Here is a 21,995-nt window from a genome sequence, read left to right as displayed (position 1 = left end):
CCAGCTGAATTCTTTCAACGTTTTTTTTTTTTCTTCATTGAGTTAGTTGTGAATTTGAATCTGTTCCACAGCATACAATCTAGACTGTTACTTAAGTGATTAATGAAATATTGCTTTAATGCTTGAGCCAAGCTTTCATATACATTGTTAATTGAAGCACAATTTGCATATTTTAAAGGTTAAACAATAAATCCCATGGGTGAAGATGTGAGGGAAAATTCACCATTTGTCATGCTAATACCTATCCTTCAATTAATGCTTCAACTGCTTATCTCAGCATCCACATGTAATATGAAAGTTGAAATTGTGCCTTCCCGATTCATGTATTTTCCTTTTATTTTGTCAGGATAAAGATGCTAAAATTGCATTCCTACAGAAGGCTATTGATGTAGTGATGATGGTGTCTGGTGATTCTTTGTCTGTGAAGCCTGCACGCATCGTGGCTGGTCACGAACCAGAGAAAACTAATGAGCTTTTGCAAGTCATTGCAAAATGTTGCGTTAACAAGGTAAATGTTTCTGGGGAAGAGGAAATGGATAAAGGATGAATAAAAGATGTTCAGTATCTGCACTTCCCTCTTGTGGGGCACTTGTTATGCTTATTAGTTCAGTGTTACTCAAAAATTTCTGAACTGAATTTTTCAAGCGTCTTGCCATTCTATTAAAGACAAGAATAATGGGTGCGTGAGGAAAGAGGTTCAGTAACACAAGCTCTAAAAGGCAGATTTTGCGGTTGCGCTAGCAATGACGCTGTTGGCCCTCATAGTTATTCATGCATAAATGGAACGGCAATGAAACTTGAGGGTCCTGATTCGATACAAATATCTAAAACATGACGTTCAAGATGACCTAATGCTGTGAGATTGATCTGTTTCTTTTCTCCTCAATTCACAACACCTCTAAGTTTTATGAAATATTCATATATATTGTGTTCTTCAAATCCCAAGTCTGAATTGTTCATATTTATTTAAAAAATGCATTTTCCTTGTTCTTGCCGTCTTTTTGGCTGGAAGGCATAGTCACCTGCCATTCATGAAATCAGCACCTACTGTCTGAAAACATCCCATAGAAGGGAGCATTATTAATAAAACAACAAAACAGCAAGAGTTGCACAGTTGAAAGATTGAACAATTGGATAAGAACCTATTCCCTGGGGTGTGAAAGTGCAGATGATGGGCTGAAGGGAGGGTGGGGCAATGGGGGTGGAAGAGGTGGGGGGGATATAATTTCAAATATGGAAGTGTGAAGGAAATCCTGAATTTATCCTTCAAAAATAAGGATGCCAAAATTTCAAGACTAAGACGAATATAGATTACTGTTAGGTTACAGTTCTCAGTGATATGAGGCCAAACCCATCTTGAACACCCATCTCCAGTGTTAGAATAGGCTTGAGGTATTGAATGGCCTTGTGTTCCTATATATCATCATTTGATTTCCTCCAGAATCATTTTTATTCAAATCAATTTGTGGCTTTCCAAGAAACCAACCTGCAGGAGAAGCTCATGTTGTCCTTCTATCGCTGCTCCATCGAGAGTGTGCTGGCATACTGTATAACCACATGGTATGCCAGCTGCTCAGAAAAGGACAGGAAGGCCCTTCAGAGGGTCATCACGACGGCCCAGAAGATCATCGGCTGCTCACTGCCCTCCCTGGAGCACCTGTTCAGCCTACGCTGCCTCAGTAGAGCAGGCAAAATAATAAAAGATCCATCCCACCCCGGCCACCGTCTGTTTGTTCATCTGCCCTCTGGTCGACGTTTCAGGTCGATCAAATCCCGAACAAACAGACTTAAGAACAGTTTTTACCCCAGGGCCATACGAGAACTGAACACTACCTTTGCACTAGGCAACACCGTTAAAAAATCTTGTACTTAATATAATTGTATTTATGTATTTATTTGTTTTTGCATTTATTGCATATATGTTATGTTTGTACGCACCGTCAGGATTGGCTATTTTTTAATTTCGTTGTACTCGTTGCAATGACAATAAATGAATATTATTATTATTATTATTATATTATTATTATATTATTATTATTATTATTATTATTATTATTATTATTATTATTATTATTATTATTATTATTATTATTATTATTATTATTATTATTATTATTATTATTATTATTATTATTATTATTATTAATATCTCTACAACTCATCTATTAAAAATGAGTACTGAGTGTTACATTTGTAAGATAGAAGGTGCTTTCCCCCCCAATTTTTTTAAATGACTGAAGTTATCATCCTTTGTCACTCATTCTAATGCTTCTGTCACTTAATAATTGAGAAAGACATCAACAAAGGCCACGTTGTTTCAACATCCTAAATTTAAGATGGAATCTGGCAGTTGTCCAACAGTTGTTAATTTGTTTTGTGTTTATCATTCTTATTCATGCCATTCCTAATCATGTGAAATTTCCCATGAGGAAATCCAGACAGTTGACCTGATCTGTTTGACTATGCTTGGCTTTCTAGCCTTTTGCTGGATGCATTTTCAGTTTTAATCCCTACACTGGCAGGGGAATACTGTAATTAAAGGCAATTTCAGTGCAACAAAGTTTGGGGAGAGAGATTTCTGGGATGGGGCAGAATCACATAACAGCCAAAAATCTATCGATATGTCACGAAGAATTTAAGGAACAGCTTTGTAGGGAAATGCATCCAAAGGGATCTCTTCTCATCATTGCAGAAAAGTACAGCTGAAGGAAATTATAAGCCATCATCTTCTTGAATGATGCAGGGGACCAAATGGTCTATTTCTGATTGTATTTCTTATGTTTTTATTTGACTACCCAGGTTGAAAGCCATGATCTATGAGAATAAATTAAGTGTTTTGACTGAAATCTAATTAGCGTATATAGTTATTAATAGAAACAATTAAATTATACCCTATTTGTATCAGTATTCTGCTTTGCGCTGTAAACAAAAATATTTTACTTAAAAAAAATCAAAAAAATCAGTGGTTTCGAAAGAAAGCTCTAAAAGTGTGGAGTATGTTTCACCAGCCTTGGGAGACAAAGATGATTAATTCAGATTCAGTCAAGTGTTAAAAATATATTTGACATTTAGGTTTGGCATGTGTGTGCTTAATGCATAGTTGTGTCTGAAAAGAAGTGCTGCGCAGTCAAAGATTGATGTCCCTGATTGATCAGTTGAGAAGTTAAAAATTGTCCTTTTGGATAGATGTCAGAATGGTACTCTGGGACATTGTAAACAGAAACAGGGAGGATATTGATTCTGATGAAGACCTTGACTGGTCATCATTGATTGGTGAAATATGTGTGATATATTGTGTCATTTACTAACTTGGTGTTGCAGAATGTTTTGCTCTTCAATGTGTTTTTGGTAAGTTGCAAGTGTTGCATTTTATGTAACTGCTCAGTTTTAATTCATGAATTTGTGGTGATGACCTTATTATTCCTGTCTATTAGTTATATTCTGCACATGCCTTCATAACCTTGTGACACTGCCTTAGTGGGAACACAACTAGTTGAGAATTTGGATAGAGAGGCACAAAAAGCTGGAGTAACTCGGTCAGACAGCATCTCTGGAGAAAATGAATAGGTGACGTTTCACGTCGAGACCTTTCTTCAGACAGATTTGGGTAGACCTGGGTAGATCTAAGAGCGAAGTTTACTCTCTCCATTTGTAGACTTTAAAATAAACATTGTGGATCAGTCACTGTGGTAGTTTGTGGAAAATAAGTGGAAAATGATATTAATTAGCTTTCTTTCCCACTATCCAGCTTTCCAGTGATGATTCAGTGAGGAGGGTCATTGCTGGAGAAAAGACAGATCCTAAAGCAAAAGCACCATCTAGCTCCAAATCTCAGGGGAAAGAAAACAGAGAAAAAAGTGATGAGCACAAGAGACAAAAAGACAAAGAACTGGAGGTAATCAATATATCACTTGGGGGATGCATAATATAAATATTAAACATTATATCATTAAAGTAATTGAATCATTGAAGTTATCTCTTCTTGTACCTATCAAAGTAGCTACACATTTCTGAAACAACTTTGGATGTAATTTCAGATGTCCTGAAGATGATAATGGCATTGAATAAATATGAGTTCTTTTTTTCACAAATGTAATTAAAATATAAAATGAATTTTACGAATCTTTTGCAAATCGTCAATATTTGCAGATACAGTATATTTAAAGTGGATAAAATTGATTCAGCAAATAGAGTAACACATGGGAAAATCTGAAATAGATCAAAAGTGATTAAAAAAGAGGAAAAATAGTAAATTAATAATATTTCAGCTTTGAAAATAAAATCAAAATCAAATAAGTTATTAGAATGATATTTCTACTATGTTTTCCTACCTATCAGCCTCTCCCACTTGGGCCTTGATTTTAAGATCCACAAGTGTCTTATCCCATCCCTCTTCGATCGATACAAATCAGAATAATGTGATTGATTAACTGACTGAAAGTTACAGCATGGAACCAGGCCCTTCAGCCTCCTGTTCATATCGATCATCCACTCACATTAGTTCTGTGCTATCCCACTTTCGCATCCACTTCCTTCACACTTGGAACAATTCTCAGAGGTCAACTAACCTTCAATTCCACACGTATTTGGAGGAAACAGGAGCACCCGGAGAAACCCGGGGAGATTGTGCAAACTCTTCACAGACAGCATCCGATGTCAGGATTGAACCTGAGTCTTTCATCCATACCTTTACTCCCTTCAGAACTGGCTCTAAACACTCATGACTAACCTCCCTCATTGCTCCTTCTGTAAACTCGAACTCATCCAAAACTATTGCATGTGTTCCAACTTGCATCAATACAATACAATACAATATATCTTTATTGTCATTGTACAGGGGTACAACGAGATTGGGAATGCGACTTTCATTCGATGCAATAAGTTAATTAGCTAATCAACAGAAATTTAGACAGCCCAGAGAAACAAAATTAGAAACAGTTAAAACAGTATAAAGTGCAAATAGTTCTGTGCTGGGTCGATGTGCGACGTGACCATCCGAAGGAGACAGTTCATGGTGGGGAGGGGGGGGGGGGGGGGGGGCACTCAGCCGGACCGGTTCAGAGCAGCTATAGCTCTGGGGATGAAGCTGTTCCTAAGTCTGGAGGTGCGGGCGTAGAAGGCCTTGTAACGTCTTCCGGATGGTAGAAGTTCGAACAGACTATTGCAGGGGTGTGGGGAGTCTTTATGAATGCTGGTGGCTTTCCTGAGGCATCGTATATTGTAGATGCCCTCCAAGGCTGAAAGCTGCGTCCTGATAATCTTCTGAGCTCTGTAGACTACCCGCTGAAGAGCTCTCCTCTCCGCCTCCGTGCAGCTGAGATACCACACAGAGATGCCATGTGTTAGGATGCTCTCTGTGGTGCAGCGGTAGAAGGTCGTCAGCAGCTGTTGGAGCAGACCAGTCCTTTTCAGTGTTCTTAGGAAAAACAGTCGTTGCTGTGACTTCTTGACCAGCGCAGCGGTGTTAGTGAACCATGTGAGGTCCTCTGAAATGTGAGTGCCCAGAAACCTGAAGCTGGACACTCCACACTGTCCTCGTTGATAAAGATCGGGGCGTATTCCCCATTATGTGACCTCCTGAAGTTGATGATCAGCTCCTTGGTCTTAGAGGTGTTTAGGGACAGGTTGTTATCTGAGCACCAGTCCGCTAGGTTCTGCACCTCCGCTCTGTAGTGTGTTTCATCACCACTTCCACTTCCACAATCCCACTTACTCAACAACCCTGTACTTGTTGACCAACATTGTTTGGTTGCTACAGCATTGGCAGCAGTGTTTTCATTTATGTGGGTGCTAAGATCTGGAATTCACTCCTGAACTTTTCCCCCCTGCAAATTCTCTTCATTTTTCTCTTAAAATGCTCTTTAAAATCTGTCTTTAACCCTACCTGGTTATCTACCCATGGCCTGAAGCGATATGTCAATTTTAAAAATATATAGTATTCCTGTATTGAAGGCACTATCTAAATTGTAGTTATACAATACAATACAATACAATATATCTTTATTGTCATTGTACACAGGGGTACAACGAGATTGGGAATGCGCCTCCCATACGATGCAATAATTTAAGTAATTTAGACAGCAGCAACCCAACAAAACGAAACAGTTGTAACAGTTTTGGACAGGGTAAAGTGCAAGTTGATCTATGCGTTGTGGCCATCCGGCTCAGCAGGACCGGTTCATAGCAGCTATGGCCCTGGGGATGAAGCTGTTCCTGAGTCTGGAGGTGCGGGCGTAGAAGGCCTTGTATCGTCTGCCCGATGGAAGGAGTTCGAACAGACTGTTGCAGGGGTGTGAAGAGTCTTTGTGGATGCTGGTGGCTTTTCTGAGGCATCGTGTGTTGTAGATGCCCTCTAAGTCTGGTAGCTGTGTTCCGATGGCCACATTTATTGGTGTATTTGATATTGGTTTTTTTTCTTAACTTGTACTGTATATTTGATCTGGTACTTACTCTCTTCTGGATTGCTAAACTCTGGGTAAAATTTAGCACACTTTATTTATGCAGCTATGCATGTTATTAGATATTTACTAATTCAATAGTCTGTTTACTCATTCCATTGCTAAATTATCTCCAACTTTTAACCTGCTCTATTTTTCACATATTAATTTCAAAATTGCAGTGTTTATAACTGTTGTATCCAATTTGGCTTTCAAGGAAAAGAATGATAATGGAATTAAAGACTCTAGCAGAGACCGGAAAGAAAAAGAACAGTCAAGGGAACGTGGAAAACAAATGGATAAAGAAAGGGATCGACACAAAGATGGTGAAAGACGAGAAAGGGTTAAAGAACAGGAGCGAGACCGAGCGAGAACAAAAGAAAAGGACCAGGAAAACCACAAGAATCGAGGGGATGGAGAAAGAGTGGAGAAGGAAAAGAATCGAGGAACAGAAAAAGTGGAGAAGGACAAAATTAGAGGTGATGGAGAAAAGGACAAAGAACGAAGTAAAGAGAGAGAGAGAAACAGAGACAAAGAAAAAACGAGAGAGAAAAGAGAGAAGGACAAGAGAGAAGAGCATGAGCATTTGAAAGACCAAAGTAGAGACCAAGAAATGGAAAAGGAAAAAGCCAAAGAACAGGAGAAATCAGAGAGACGGGTAATTAAAAGAAAATTACATTATTTTTTAGAGTGAAATATCATGGCACTATTTTATTAGTAAAAAATATGACAAATCCAGCAAATTTGTTAACAATATGAAAAAAATATTTTTAAAAGTAGAAAGCAATCCTGTATCTTGGAGTCCTTTGCCCACTGAAAGTAGGAACACGGGTAGTTGGTTCAGTAAAGAAGGCATTTGGTATGCTTGCTTTCATTGATCAGGGCTTTGAGAAGAAGAGTCAGGAAGTCATGTTGCAGCTTTATAGAACTTTGGTTATGCCGCATTTGTAGTATTGTGTGCAGTTCGGTACACCCATTACAGGAAGGATGTGGAACATTTTGGAGAAGGTGCGGAAGAGGTTTACCAAGATGCTGCCTGATTGAAGAATATTAGATATAAGGAGTGGTTGGACAGACTTGGATTGTTTTCCCTGGAGTGTCAGAGACTTGGGGAGAACTGATAGATGTATGTAAAATTATGTGAGGCATAAATATGAAAGACAGGAAGAACCTTTCTCCCAGAGTAGAAATGTCATATACTAGAGTGTAAAGGCTTAAGATGAGAGGGGGGGGGGGGGGGTGGGGGGAGGTGGGGGGAGGTGATAGGATGAGTTTAATGAGATGTGCAGAGCAGATTTTTTTTTACAGAGAGAGAGAGAGGTTACTGAAACACAGTGCCAAGGATGGTAGTGGAAGCAGATATGGTCGTGGTGTTTGAAAGGCTTTTAGCTAGACACATAAATATGGAGGGATTTGGAGCACGTTTAACCAGAAGAGTTTAGTTTAACTTGGCATCATGTTCCGCAGACAAATAGTGAGTCGAAGGTCTTGTTCCTGTGCTGTACTGTTCAGTGTTCTATGCAGCTTTTTCCACTGTGCATACAATTTTCCAATTCAATGTCATATTCCCAGAATTAAATGTCAGATGGCACTAAAACCTAAAGATTACAGTGTGGCGGATCGGGCCACTCCTTGGGTCAGCCCCCTCGTTACGTGACGGACAGGGAGAGGGGTTAAAAGCCAGACCAAGGGAAGGCGTAGCTATTCACTAGGAGAACTACGCTGTGGGCAGGAGCTCACAGCCTAATAAAGAATCTCACAAAACACTGCCTGGCGTCTTGCCTTTCTCTGGCCTCCGCCAGGCCACTACATTGGTGACCTCGACGGACATCACACGTCGTGATGTCAAACAATAATGGACAACCCGGTCCTGCCGCCCTCGCGCAACCCGTTCCTGCCGCCCTCGGTCTTGCCGACCTCGAGGCCGTCGCCCTCAAACTCCCGACCCTGTGGACCGAAGAGCCTGAGGTCTGGTTCCAGCAGGCAGAGGCACAATTTGCTGTGCGAGGGGTAACCGTCGACTTGACGAAGTACTTCTATGTCGTCGGCGCCCTGGACCAGGCGACAGCAAGGCGAGTAAAGCCTTATCTAAATGACCCCCCCGCGGATGACAAATATAAGGGCCTTAAGGAACTCCTTATCAGGAGGTTCGGCCTCAGCGACGCCGAGAGGGCAACTCGCGTTATGAGCCAGGGGGGGCTCGGGGACCGACGGCCGTCGGCCCTTCTGGAGGACATGCTCGCCTTCATGGGCAACCACCCGCCCTGTTTCTTATTTAAGCAGGCCTACCTGCGGCAGCTCCCGGTTGACCTCCGTTCTCAGCTCGCTGAGGATCCCTTCACCGACACGCAGCGGCTGGGAGAGCGCGCTGACCAAATCTGGATGTCCCGTCGGGAGGACCTGGAAGCCCAAGCCGTCTTTTCCGCGGCGTCGGAAGGCCAACAGCAAGCTGGGGCCGCCGTCGACCCCGTTTCAGGGCGACCCCCGCGGCGAAATCCGGCCGCCATCGGGCACCCCGGTGCCGGCACGTCCTTCTCGCACGGCCCGCCGACAATTCAGCCAGACGCCACCAGAGGTCGCTGGTGGTCGGCTCAAGCAGCACCACCTCCAATACCGCTGGAAACCACCGGAGGTCGCTGGTGGACATCCCAGTCTGCACCACCACCGGACACCAGCAAAAGTGGCTGGTGCTATTATCACCGTCGTTGGGGACCAAACGCAAAGCAATGTCGCCTACCCTGTGCCTTTCCGGGAAACGCAAGGGCCGGCCGTCAGTGATCCCTTCGGCGGCCGGCCAGATCCATCGTGTGTTCGCCCGGGATCGCCGCACCGGGGGTCGGTTCCTCGTCGACACTGGAGCAGAGGTGAGCGTCCTACCTCCTTCCACCGCCGATATCAATACGGGCAAAAGCGGCCCCCTCCTCACTGCGGCGAACGGTAGCCCCATCAACACTTACGGGGTCTGCCAGCTCGCCCTTAACTTCGGCGACAGCTGGTTCACGTGGCGGTTCATCATCGCCGATGTTTCCCAGCCGCTGCTGGGCGCCGACTTCCTGCGGGCGCATTCCATGCTCGTGGATGTCAGGCGGCAGCGCCTGGTGCACTCCAGCACGATGAGGCCGGTCTCCCCCAACGTTGGACACCTGTCGTCCGTGGATGCGACGTACGCGCGCATCCTGGCGGACTTCCCGGACATTGTGGAAACCCACTTCTCCTCCTCCGCTCCCAAGCACGGGGTGCAACATCACATCCCCACCACCGGCCCACCCGTGCACGCCCGAGCGCGGCGTCTCGCTCCAGACAAGCTCCGTCTAGCTCGAGAGGAGTTTCGTCAAATGGAGTCAATGGGCATCGTGCGCCCCTCCGATAGCCCGTGGGCGTCACCACTCCACTTGGTCCCCAAGGCGGACGGGGGTTGGCGACCGTGCGGGGACTATCGGCGCTTAAATGACGCGACCGTTCCCGACAGGTACCCGGTTCCGCACATCCAGGACTTTAATGCCCACCTGGCCGGAGCTTCCGTGTTCTCCAAGGTGGATCTTGTGCGTGGATATAATCAAATCCCGGTCCACCCCGATGACATCCCCAAGACTGCCATCATCACCCCGTTCGGCCTATTCGAGTTCCTACGGATGCCGTTCGGGTTGAAGAACGCCGCACAGGCCTTCCAACGGCTTATGGACTGTGTGTGCCGTGGCCTGGAATTCGTCTTTGTGTATTTGGACGACGTACTCGTGGCCAGCCGCTCGAAGCAGGAGCACTGCACCCACCTCCGCCAGCTGTGTAAACGCCTCAGCGAGTACGGTTTGTCCATCAACACTTCCAAGTGCCGTTTTGGGGTGACGTCCATCGATTTCCTCGGCCATCGGGTGACCCCACAAGGGGTGGTACCTCTTCCGGACAGGGTCGAAGCTGTCCGCCGTTTCCCCCGACCGACCACTGTCAAGGGCCTGCAGGAATTCGTTGGGATGGTCTCGTTCTATCACCGTTTCCTGCCGTCGGTGGCCAGAACTATGCGCCCACTCTTCCACCTCATGGCTGGTCGCCGCAAGGAGCTCGAGTGGGACGACGAAGCAGGAGCGGCCTTTGAGCAGGCTAAGGAGGCCCTAGCCAGGGCCAAGATGCTCGTCCATCCTAAGGAGGAGGCCCCAACCGCCCTGACCGTGGACGCTTCTGAGGTGGCGGTTGGTGCGGTGCTAGAGCAGCACATCGACGGGTGTTGGCGGCCACTCGCCTTCTTTAGCAGGCACCTCAGCGGAGCCCAACGGCATTACAGCGCGTTCGACCGGGAGCTCCTCGCCCTCTACCTCGCGGTACGCCACTTTCGGTACTTCCTAGAGGGGAGACCCTTCACCGCGTTCACCGACCATAAGCCACTCACCTTTGCGTTCGCAAAGGTTTCCGATCCGTGGTCTGCGCGGCAACAGAGACAATTGGCTTATGTGTCGGAATACACCACCTCGATTCGGTTCGTGGAAGGAAAAAACAACAGGGTGGCCGACGCCCTGTCTAGACCCGCGATCCACGCCGTCCTACAAATGGCCGGGGGGATCGACTATTCCGCCCTAGCAGCCGCACAGCTGGGGGACGAGGAGATGGCCGCCTATCGTACAGCCGTGTCCGGCCTGCAGCTGGAGGACATTGTCTGTGGCCCCGGGGATACAACACTGTTGTGCGACACCTCCACTGGCCTGCCTCGGCCCATCGTCCCTGTCGTCTGGCGTCGCAGGGTATTCGAGGTGCTCCACGGGCTGTCTCACCCCTCCATTCGGGCGACGGTGGCCCTTGTATCCTCCCGTTTCATGTGGCACGGGCTGCGTAAGCAGGTCGCACACTGGGCACGCACCTGCATCCCGTGCCAAACTTCAAAAATCCAGCGACACGTGCGTGCGCCTCTGCAAGAGTTTCGTGTCCCTCGGCAGCGCTTCGACCACATTCATGTGGACATCGTGGGGCCCCTGCCGCCGTCCCGGGGCATGACCCACCTCTTCACGGTGGTAGATCGCTTCACGCGGTGGCCGGAGGCCATTCCGCTGGCAGACACCTCGACGGCCACCTGCGCGCGGGCCTTGGCGGCGCACTGGATCGCCCGGTTCGGGGTGCCACTGGACATTACATCCGACCGGGGGCCACAGTTCACTTCGGAACTGTGGTCGGCCATGGCAAGACTCTTGGGTGTCAGCCTACACCACACTACGGCGTACCATCCACAGTCGAACGGGTTGGTGGAACGCTTTCACCGCCAGCTGAAAGCTGCCCTGAAGGCTCGGCTCACGGGCCCAGACTGGGTGGACGCCCTGCCGTGGGTGTTGCTGGGGATCCGCACCGCACCCAAGGAGGACTTGGCCTCCTCCTCCGCCGAGTTGGTGTACGGGGCCCCCTTGACGGTTCCCGGGGAGTTCATCCCACCAGCCCAGGGTCGAGTGGAGCAGCCGTCTGACGCCCTGCAACGTCTTCGGCAGACGGTGGGCAGGCTGGCACCTGTGCCCACGTCACGTCATGGGACATTCCAGCCACACGTCCCTGCCGCTCTGGAGGACTGCCAGTTTGTATTCCTGCGCAGGGACGCACACCGATCACTTCTCCAGCGGCCGTACGAGGGCCCCTTCCGGGTCCTGCAACACGGCTCGGCCACATTCGTTCTGGACATGGGGGGCCGCAGAGAGACTGTTTCGGTCGCACGGCTGAAGCCGGCACACGTGGACATTGATCGGCCGGTGCTGGTTGCGCAGCCCCGCCCGCGCGGTCGCCCCCCATCCAAGCTACCCCCTACGGTCTCTGTTTCGACCCCTCCACCTGTTTGTCAGCCGCCGGTCCCTGCGCCGGTCATGGTGCGCACCCGGGCTGGTCGCCTCGTGCGCCCTCCTGTCCGTTTTGTACCTCCGGTTCTTGGGGGGGGTCCTGTGGCGGATCGGGCCACTCCTTGGGTCAGCCCCCTCGTTACGTGACGGACAGGGAGAGGGGTTAAAAGCCAGACCAAGGGAAGGCGTAGCTATTCACTAGGAGAACTACGCTGTGGGCAGGAGCTCACAGCCTAATAAAGAATCTCACAAAACACTGCCTGGCGTCTTGCCTTTCTCTGGCCTCCGCCAGGCCACTACAACAGCATCAATTTATCTTAACCGTTCTTTATTTTACAGACTTCCTGAAATGACTGCTCATTATTACAGTACCTTTGAGTTCAGAATACAATGGGAGCAAGTTTTAAATGATTCAGAAATTTTAGCAGATCAGTTGCTCACGACAATCAAAGCAGAAAGTGTAAAAGAACATAAAGCTAAATGTTGATGAAAATATACTGACTTTGTGCAGGCATACCACATACATCTGGAGTATGTTAAACAATCAGTTTATAGAAATATAAGAACTAGTTTTTTTTTGTGGACATTTTTAGCATCTGCACCTTTACTTTTGTTAATCTGCAGCTAATTTATGATCCGGTTAAATAAACGGTACAGAATTTAAGATGAGGACACTTAAGTAATGCAGTTGAGAATTTGTTTCATTTAGGAATTTCTTTAAATTCTACTTTTATTTATTTTGTTACTACTATAGTCTAAAGTAATTGCAGAGGACAAACCACCCTTACAGCCTTCCGAAGTGGTGAAGAAAGACATCAAAACTGATGCAGAGCAAGAGGTGAATAATATTGATTTATCCTGGAACAAAATCATAGTGACAACAGCTGTTTATTGTTGTGAAATACACACTCTGTTAGATAACTGTGACCCTCAGAATGAACTCAGATGGGCAAAAAAATCTCGGCAGAAATAAATGAGAGGTAGTAATTTTACTTTTTAAATCAGGCTAAATGTTAGGAAAACAAGAATCAATTACCTTGGACTATATGCAAAAATCACAAAAGGTTGTGATATGGGGCAATAGGACTATTGGGTGGCGCAGTGGTAGAGTAGCTACTTTACAGCGGCAGACCTGGGTTTCGATCCTGACTATGGGTGCTGTTTTTACGGAGTTTGTACGTTTTTCCTGTGACCTTATGGGTTTTCTTCGGGCGCTCTGGTTTCCTGCTACATTTCCTCTGGTTTCCGTCCTCCTCCAAAGACCTACAGGTTTGTAGGTTAATTGGCTTCCATAAAAATGTAAATTGTCCCTAGTGTGTAGGATAGTGCTAGTGTATGGGGTCACCGCTGGTCTGCGTGGACAGTGGGCCGAAGGGCCTGTTTCTATGCTCTACCCATAAAGTCTGAAGTAAAGACTAATAAAAAAACAGATGATGTGTGTGAGATTATCTCCTGGGGAAGAGCATTGAAAGGTAGATTTGTGGCACTAATCCAGCAACAAATCTCGATAAGACTGTGGGGGTTGCAATACTTTATATAATATGGCAACCAACACTATACAGCGATGTTGGAGAGAATGCAAAAAGGATCAACCTGGAGATTATTAGAAATGTAGTTATATATCCATCAGGTGAAAGGTAAAGAGGCTGGGTGATCTAATAGAGATTTTTGTTTAGAACTATGAAAATTTTTGAAAGAATAATGACAGTCAGAACAGAGCGGAATAGAAACTGTCAATGCAAAATAGATACAAAGTGAAAAAAATTGGGGGAAAAGTTCTTTAAATAGAGAATGGTGGGAAAAAATGTAATCTGCCACTACAGTTTAGGCAAAAACGAAATAATCATTTGTGAAAGAAGAGAATCGTGGTTTGTTTATTGATTACAGCTGATAGTGGAAGGCTTGTAAATCAGAAACAGCAGTATAGATGGGTTGACAATTTAATGTAAAATAATAGTAAAAAGCAGAAAATGCTGGATATATCCGCAAGTCAGGCAGCAACTGTGGGAAGGGAAACAGAGTTAATGGTTCAGGTTGAAGGTCCCTTGTCAGAACTGGAAAAGTGAGAAAATTAGTTGCAGGGAGAGTGGGAGAGGGATGAATAGGAGAAAATGAAATATCTATTGGGGTGCTAGGCCAGGGTTGCAGTGGTGATAACCTGGTGATGAAGCCATTGGGTTGATGAGGGCACTTAGAAAGTGAAAACAAAAATAAAGGGCCCTTGCTGACCATGTGAGGCCACACGTGACCAGTCATATTTGACCTCTGACCTAAACAAACATCAGTATAATATCTAAAAATTTCATTTGATAAACTTCAACATATATAAGTCATATATACAGTACAAAACAATATACCTGTAAAGCTTTCAGAATCAGAAGAAATGTATTCCACAATTTTTCACATATTTGGTCACACGTGACTAAGAATGGCCCGTTTGGATAAAAACATTGCAAATGGAGTTTAATGTGTGGAAATGTGAGGTCATACACTTCCATAAGAGGAATTGAGAGGAGAGGGACAACAAAATTGCTGACAATGTTTGGTTGTATTGCTCGTTATATGCTCGGTTCTGGTTTGGAATGAGTGGTTATACCTTTCTTGTAATCAGTCTTTGACTTGGTGTGATAATTCAATAGCATACTATCAGTAGCATGCTATCAGTAGCATGATAAAACTGCTGCAGTATTGAGGTTCTGATGTTGACAGGCTAATTCACTTGCATGATGCCCGTGTTTGTGTACCAACTGCCCATTGAAGGTATAGAATCTTCGTATGCCATGAAAATGCCCAATTTCACAGGGTAAACTGTTCCTTCAAATTTGGGAAGGCTCTGTGGGGTGACTTAAAGCAACGTTACACTGCCACCTGTGGGTATCATGTGCATCTACAGCAAAAGTCTGGAAAGAGCCAGTCGAATGAAAGGTAACAGCTGTGGCTAATTTTGACAGATATGAGCTGTACCATTGCACCATCAAGTAGATATAAATTATGGTGATTTTGTGATTCTGATGCATGGAAATGATTCTGAAGGTGTGACCAAAGAATTGCTCACTGACGATCTTTGGCAGATATGGCTTCATGCTTTTTTAACTTCTACTTCTGGAAGTTTTTCATTTTCTGTGTGGCTTTCCACTAAACACCCTCACTTTCCAGAAAAAAGGTCTTGGAAACCAGGCAAACGTGTAAGCAAATAAATGTTAAAAAGATAGTTGGTTTGAACTTGTAACTAAACAGAAAACACCCAAGATGCCGGACAAATTGCTCTCTGTAGTCTATTGAAATTTTACCGGTGAAGAAATACTCCAAAATAAGGTGCATATGCACTAGCAGTTAGACGAAATAACCCAGCAACTGATCTGGAAGAAACTCATGATTCCTTTATATAGTTCTGGTGATGGCAAGGGCAGGGAAGGTCAAGACAGGATGTTGCCAAATATGTGCTTTATGAAGACGATGGTGCTGGCAGGAAATTAGTTATATTATCATTGATATTAGAGATGGTTTGCTGCTCCAGCAGTTGTTAGATATATCTGTGAAAACCTGTTTACCATGATGGTGTCCTTGGCATTTACCACTATAATTTTAACCTTGCATCCCACATGATATTTTTGAATATAGACACAAAATGCTGGAGTAACTCAGAGAGACAGGCAGCATCTCTGGAGAGAAGGAATGGGTGATATTTCGGGTCGAGACCTTTCACTCCAGAGATGCTGCTTGTCCCACTGAGTTACTCCAGCATTTTGTGTCTACCTTCGATTTAAACCAGCATCTGCAGTTCTTTCCAACTGATATTTTTGAATGCTATGTTTAAAAAAAAGTACTGCAAAACATCGATAATCTGGCATTGGGTTGTATGTAAATCATTAGTTCAGTATCTGGCTCACTCATTCGTCCAGAATGTGAGTCAGACTCCAGAGTGCAAGTAGGGTGTATGGCCAGAATTGTGAGTGTGGAGTGCAGCCTGGGCTGAGGCCTGGCCAACAGGCCATTGGTGCTGCTGAAGCCACGGTTCTCAGTGCTTGTACATTTTCCTATTCCTTTAAACTTACCGAGTTCACTGGAAAATGTATTATACCGCCTTATAACATGTTAACAAAATTTGAAATGAAAAAAATGTGATGCTAGTCCAGCACTCCAAGTCCTGAGGGTGCTGGATTATTAAAATTGTACCACATTAGTCATTTTCAGTTGATTATGGCATGTTATCACAATTTAGAATTTGGCATATTTTATGTAATTAGTTAATGATCAACTTATTATTTTGCTATGGAATTTCTTTAGTATTTATGAATTTATAGTGACTTTGTTTTGAAGGTTGAGATTCCTGTGAGAATTCCCAGACCCTCGTCCGCAAAAGGCCAAAGAAGGAAACCAAAATCAGGTGTTGAAGGTATTTGAATTTACCTTAAACTTGGCAAAAACCCTGTAATATCTTCTAATATGTACATTTAATGCAAGAACCAACATTTCGCACATGATGAAGGGTGAACAAAAGAAAGTTCTTAAAATCATCGAGGCAATTAAACTATTTGTGTTTGGATAAGCAGATTAATTGAATATGCACCCTTGTTCCTACTTCCTACTCTAAGATCAATAATTGCAGCAGAGATTTCCATGCATCAAAATCTCGACTACATTATCTGCCCATGCGCCGGGTCCGCGCTGACCAGCGATACCCGCACATTAACACTAGGGACACACACTAGGGACAATTTACACATACACCAAGCCAATTAATCTACATACCTGTATGTCTTTGGAGTGTGGGAAGAAATTGAAGATCTCGGAGAAAACCCACGCGGTCACGGGGAGACTGTACAAACTCCATATAGACAACACCCTTAGTAGGGATGGAACCCGGGTGTATGGCGCTGCAAGCACTGTAAGGCAGCAACTCTACCACTGCGCCACCTTGTCTGGCACGTTGGTGTGTGTATTTAATGGTTTGTAACATAAAATAGTACAAATCAATTTTGTTTGGCTATTTAATGCTATATAAAATAAAATAATACAAGCCAATTTCGAAGAATATTGCTGACATAGTATTTTCACTATCAAGAATATTTGACAATTTCACATGAGTATTTAGGTCACCTGGTATTTTGATGCTATTTTTAGGTGAGGTTAGCACTGCTGCCTTGCAGCTCTTAGATACCTAAGTTTGTTCCTGACCTCGGGTGCTGTATGTGTGGAGTTTGCATGTTCTTCTCATGACTGGGTTTTCCACGGGTGTTCCAGTTTCCTCCTCCATCTCCAAGATATGTTGATGGGTGGATTAATTGGTTACTGCCCCAAGTGCGGGTGAGTGGTGGAAGAAAAGGAAGGGAGTTGATGAGCGTGTGAGACAGAGCAGCTTACCAGGAAATAGTTGGAGGAATGGGTGTAAAGGCATAGCTCTGGCAGCTATCACTCAGTCAGTGGGCTGAATGGGCTCATCCTACATCATGATAAACTATGAATAATTGTTTCATTATTGCTGATAATTATTCACTAACTCTACTAGGAATGTGTCACTTTCTTTGTCTTTGTCTCATTTCTAACGTTGGATTTTGTCCTATATATAATAGTTAACAGGTATTACTTTGCGGAAAATTTTAAATCCTGGGATTCACAACAGATTTCGTCAGCGGTGACACTGCTTTGTTATATCAGAGCTGACAATGGAAGATTTATGTGACTCTTCAACATGTGCATACATGATCTGGAAGAATTTAACACCTCAAACAGATTTGATTTTCTTTGGAATAATCCAAATTATGATTTCCTTTTGGGAAAAGTGAGCTCACAGTTAGACAAAAATGTACGCAATAGTTGAATGGGTATAGTAAAACTCTTTTAATCCAGCACGTGTGGACCTTTTGATGGTGCCAGGTAAGCAGATTTCTGGAGGATCAAGTATTATTCTATAAATACATCATGCACTTTAAATTAACATTTTGTAGATGTTATACAGAATAATACATTTTCTAATGCACTTTTAAGGGAGAATGGGAAACAGAACCAGGTGTTTCAAGGGAGTGTGGGAAACTAGGATCCCGGTGAGTAGAAAGGAGTGAGACAACTGGGGTCTGGCAATTCAGGTGCTGAATCTTTGCGATGCTCAATAGTTAGTCAGTGGATTATTAGAGTTACATGTGTATTGAAAACTAATCCTGATCAAGAGGGCAGGCATTCTATTTGCTGTCTAGCCTTAACCAAAGTTACACAGTACATTCTTAGAAGTTAAAAGCAAAATACAAAATTGTGGAATAACTCAGTCAGGCAGCATCTGTGGAATAGATAGACATAGTTTTGGGTCGGGGCACTTCTTCAGACAGGCTTGTTTAAATGCCTGATGACCTAATTTCCTTAATAAATTTTATTTTTTAAACTTCAGTCATCTTTTTGTAATATCTATTTTTTTAACCTTTTAGAGGTGCTGGTACACTGTTACCAGTGCATACAGCCACAAACAAAAGTACTGCATAAAATCATACAGCATGAAAGCTAACCCTTTGGCCCACCAAATCTGTATTGTAGAACTCAATGCTGAGGCTGCTGCTCTTCACGTTGTATATTATTGATTTGGATGAGGGTATTGAAGGCTTTGTGGCCAAGCTTGCGGATGATACGAAAATAGGCGATGGGGTAGGTAGTGTAGAGAACGCAGGGACTCTGCAGAAGGACTTGGATAGGTTGGGAGAATGGGAAGAAAAGTGGCAGATGGAATATAGTGTAGCAAAGTGTGGAGTCATGAATTTTGGTAGTAGGAATAAAGATGTAAATTATTTTCTAAATGGGGAGAGAATCCAGAAGTTGGATGTGTAAAGGGTCTTGGGAGTGCTGGCACAGGATTCCCAAAAAGTTAATCTTCAAGTCGAATTGGTAGTAAAGAAAGCAAACGCAATGCTAACATTTATTTAGAGAGGGCTTGTATACAAAAACAGGGATGTAATGCTGAGGCTTTAAGGCGCTGGTCAGGCCACATTTTGAATATTGTGAGCAATTTTGGGCACCCTATCTGAGGAAGGATGTGCTGGCTCTGGAGAGAATCCAGAGGAGGTTTACAAGAATAATCCCAGGAATGAGTAAATTGACATATGATGAGCGTTTGACGGCACTGGGCCTGCACTCGCTGGAGTTTAGAAGAATGGGGGGGACCTCATTGAGACTTACAGAATAGTAAAAGGCTTGGATAGAGTGGATGTAGAGAGGATGTTTCCACTAGTGGGAGAGTCTAGGAATAGAGGTCATAGCCTTAGAATTAAAGGATGTTATTTTAGGAAGGAGATGAAGAGGAATTTCTTTAGTCAGAGGGTGATGAATCTGTGGAATTATTTGCTGCAGAAGGCTGTGGAGGCTGTCGGTGGATATATTTAAGGTGGAGATAGATAGATGCTTCATTAGTACGGGTGTCAGAGGTTATGGGGATAAGACAGGAGAATGGGGTTAGGAGGGAGAGATAGAGGTTTAGGCCGGAGAATGGGGTAGGAGGGAGAGATAGATCTGCCATGATTGAATGGCAGAGTAGACTTGATGGGCCGAATGGCTTAATTCTGCTCCTATCACTTATGATCTTATGATAGGTGAATACAAATAAGAGGGGGGATTTTATTGGTAAATAGGTGGAGTAAGTGACAAAGGCTAGAGATGAAAAGGAGACAAAAGGGTGTCAGATGAGGAGAGACGAGCAGTAAAATGTAAAGTCATAGGGAGGAATGTTGGTCGAAGTGGACAGGGAGGGGGGAAGAGGAGAGTAAAAGGGGAGGGAATTTAAAATTGGAGAATTCCATGTTCATACTGCTGGGTTGTAAACTACCCAAGTGCAGTATGAGTTGCTGTTCCTCCAGTTTGTGTGTGGCCTTCCTGTGTCTATGGAAGAGGCCCAGGAAAAAAAAAAGATCAGTATGGAAAGGGAAGTTAAAATGGTTAGCAACCGGGAGATCCAACAGCACTCGGACTGAGCGTGTGTTTGGTGAAATGGTGGCCTTGTCTACGTTTGGTCTCACTGATGTGAAGAAGGCGACATCGTGAGCACTGGATACCATAGATGAGATTAGAAGAGATGCGTGTGATCCCCCCCTCCCCCCCCAATCACTTGTCAGGCTTTATCCTGTTACTACCTCTTTTCCAGTTTTCTTCCTCTTGCTATAACTAGTCTAAAGAAGAGTACTGACCCAAAGCCTTGCCTATCCACTCCCTCCACTGATGCTGCCTGACCCACTAAGTTAGTCCAGCACTGTGTTTTGCTTAAGAATCCAACATCTGCAGTTCCTGGTGTCTCTTTCTTAGAAATTGACCTTATTTACTTGATACCTTTCACTCCTAGCAACAATATAATGCTAACTTTAATCCACTTTATTTCAATGCATATAGGTATCTTCATCTGTTCTGTCCAGGTTTACAACACAAACAGAGCAAAATGTTGTCAGCTAGATGTTTAAATTATTGATTGTAATTTTGATGTAAATTTTTTAATTTTTTTTAAAGAACTTGTAATGCTAATATATTCTTCTTGTATTGTCAGAGGAAGGGAAAGAATCTAAAACATCACTTAGTCAGCAAGAGGTATTAGAACAGAAGTCGGGGAAAGAAACCAAAGTAACTAAGCTAGGTAAGATTGAAGGGGTAAATGGAATAGACTTTCAGTAACAAAATGCAGAAAGCTGCTAATATTATTTTACATATACTATTTTGAAGCACTTTTTATTCTTTTAAATAAATGGTATTTTTAATTTTTGTTAAATTGCATTTGCCTCTTATTTTAAATCTATTAAAAAACAAACTAACTAAAGCATAGGTTTGAATATATGCGGTGGGGGTAGAAATGTGGATGACTTGCTTTGAAAAATATATTGCATCTTTGTTTTAACTTTTATTCGTAGTCATACAGTGGAGAAATAGGCCACATGCCCCAATGCCCATGACGACCAAGATGCCCTATCTACACCTGTCCCACCTGTCCGCATTTCCAGATCATACAGATGCTGCTCCCGTTCACTAATGCAGCCTGTAAGGAGATGCACCTGGATATAATTCCCATAGGTGTAGTTATCGGAGACACCAGTAATTTCCCTGGGGAAATGGCACCATTCAACCTGCCATCACGACTGCACTAAAACTGAGAAGGAAAAAAAGCACAACAATCACACACAAGAAACAGCAGACTGTACCTTTACCTCTTGTCTCCCTTCACTCAGTCGCCTCACCTCAGCCTCTGGAGTCAAAGCCTCACACCTCTCAACACAGCGCCTCTCCCAGCACGGCCGCTCGCAATGGGCCACTCCGCTACACCTAGCCTTTTAATTGGCTGCTCAGTTAGCCAATTTTGACTATGCAACTATTCCAATGGCAATCTTTTGAAATTTCCCGCTACTGCTCCAACACTGCAATAGACTGACTCAACCAATCCAACTGCTGCATTTTAAAATCTCATTGAAATATTCCGCAGATATTTTAAGTGAATTGATAACTGATTAAAATAACCAGCTCAATCCTCATGTTAAAATTGTATGATATCCTCTTCCTCTATTAACAGAAACATTTTTATGCTGACACTATTTTTAGAACAGTAATATTCTGATTGCCTATCAAGTCGTGAATACAAAGGTTTTTTTTGTCAGCTGGCTAATACAACATACTGATGTGTTAATGCATTCCAGTTGAAGTGATGGCACGCAAATATTCTTCTACATTTCCCAACAGAAGGAATTGTGTGTTTCAGTTTCACCGAGGTTTAAAGTTGAAAGGAGTTCTCAGTGGGAGGCAAAGT

The 21,995-nt window shown here is 44.0% G+C and overlaps 1 protein-coding gene across 2 annotated transcripts in view; it reads left to right on the top strand.

Moving 5' to 3' along the window:
* traf3ip1 (TNF receptor-associated factor 3 interacting protein 1) overlaps positions 1-21,995 on the top strand; it is an 83,861-nt gene that overhangs the window by 22,206 nt on the left and 39,660 nt on the right. Inside the window, exons 3-8 of one of the 2 annotated variants that reach the window (XM_078403507.1) lie at positions 347-508; positions 3,749-3,895; positions 6,655-7,095; positions 12,993-13,076; positions 16,559-16,634; positions 20,751-20,837. In XM_078403507.1, the coding sequence (XP_078259633.1) occupies positions 347-508; positions 3,749-3,895; positions 6,655-7,095; positions 12,993-13,076; positions 16,559-16,634; positions 20,751-20,837 (997 nt within the window). The remainder of the gene's footprint in view (positions 1-346; positions 509-3,748; positions 3,896-6,654; positions 7,096-12,992; positions 13,077-16,558; positions 16,635-20,750; positions 20,838-21,995) is intronic. The other variant, XM_078403508.1, reaches the window with a different exon arrangement.

Source organism: Rhinoraja longicauda, chromosome 8 (assembly GCF_053455715.1).
Source record: "Rhinoraja longicauda isolate Sanriku21f chromosome 8, sRhiLon1.1, whole genome shotgun sequence".
Taxonomy (NCBI): domain Eukaryota; kingdom Metazoa; phylum Chordata; class Chondrichthyes; order Rajiformes; family Arhynchobatidae; genus Rhinoraja; species Rhinoraja longicauda.
The sequence above is the reverse complement of the archived record's forward strand: the minus strand, read 5'-3'. Positions and strand labels throughout refer to the sequence as shown.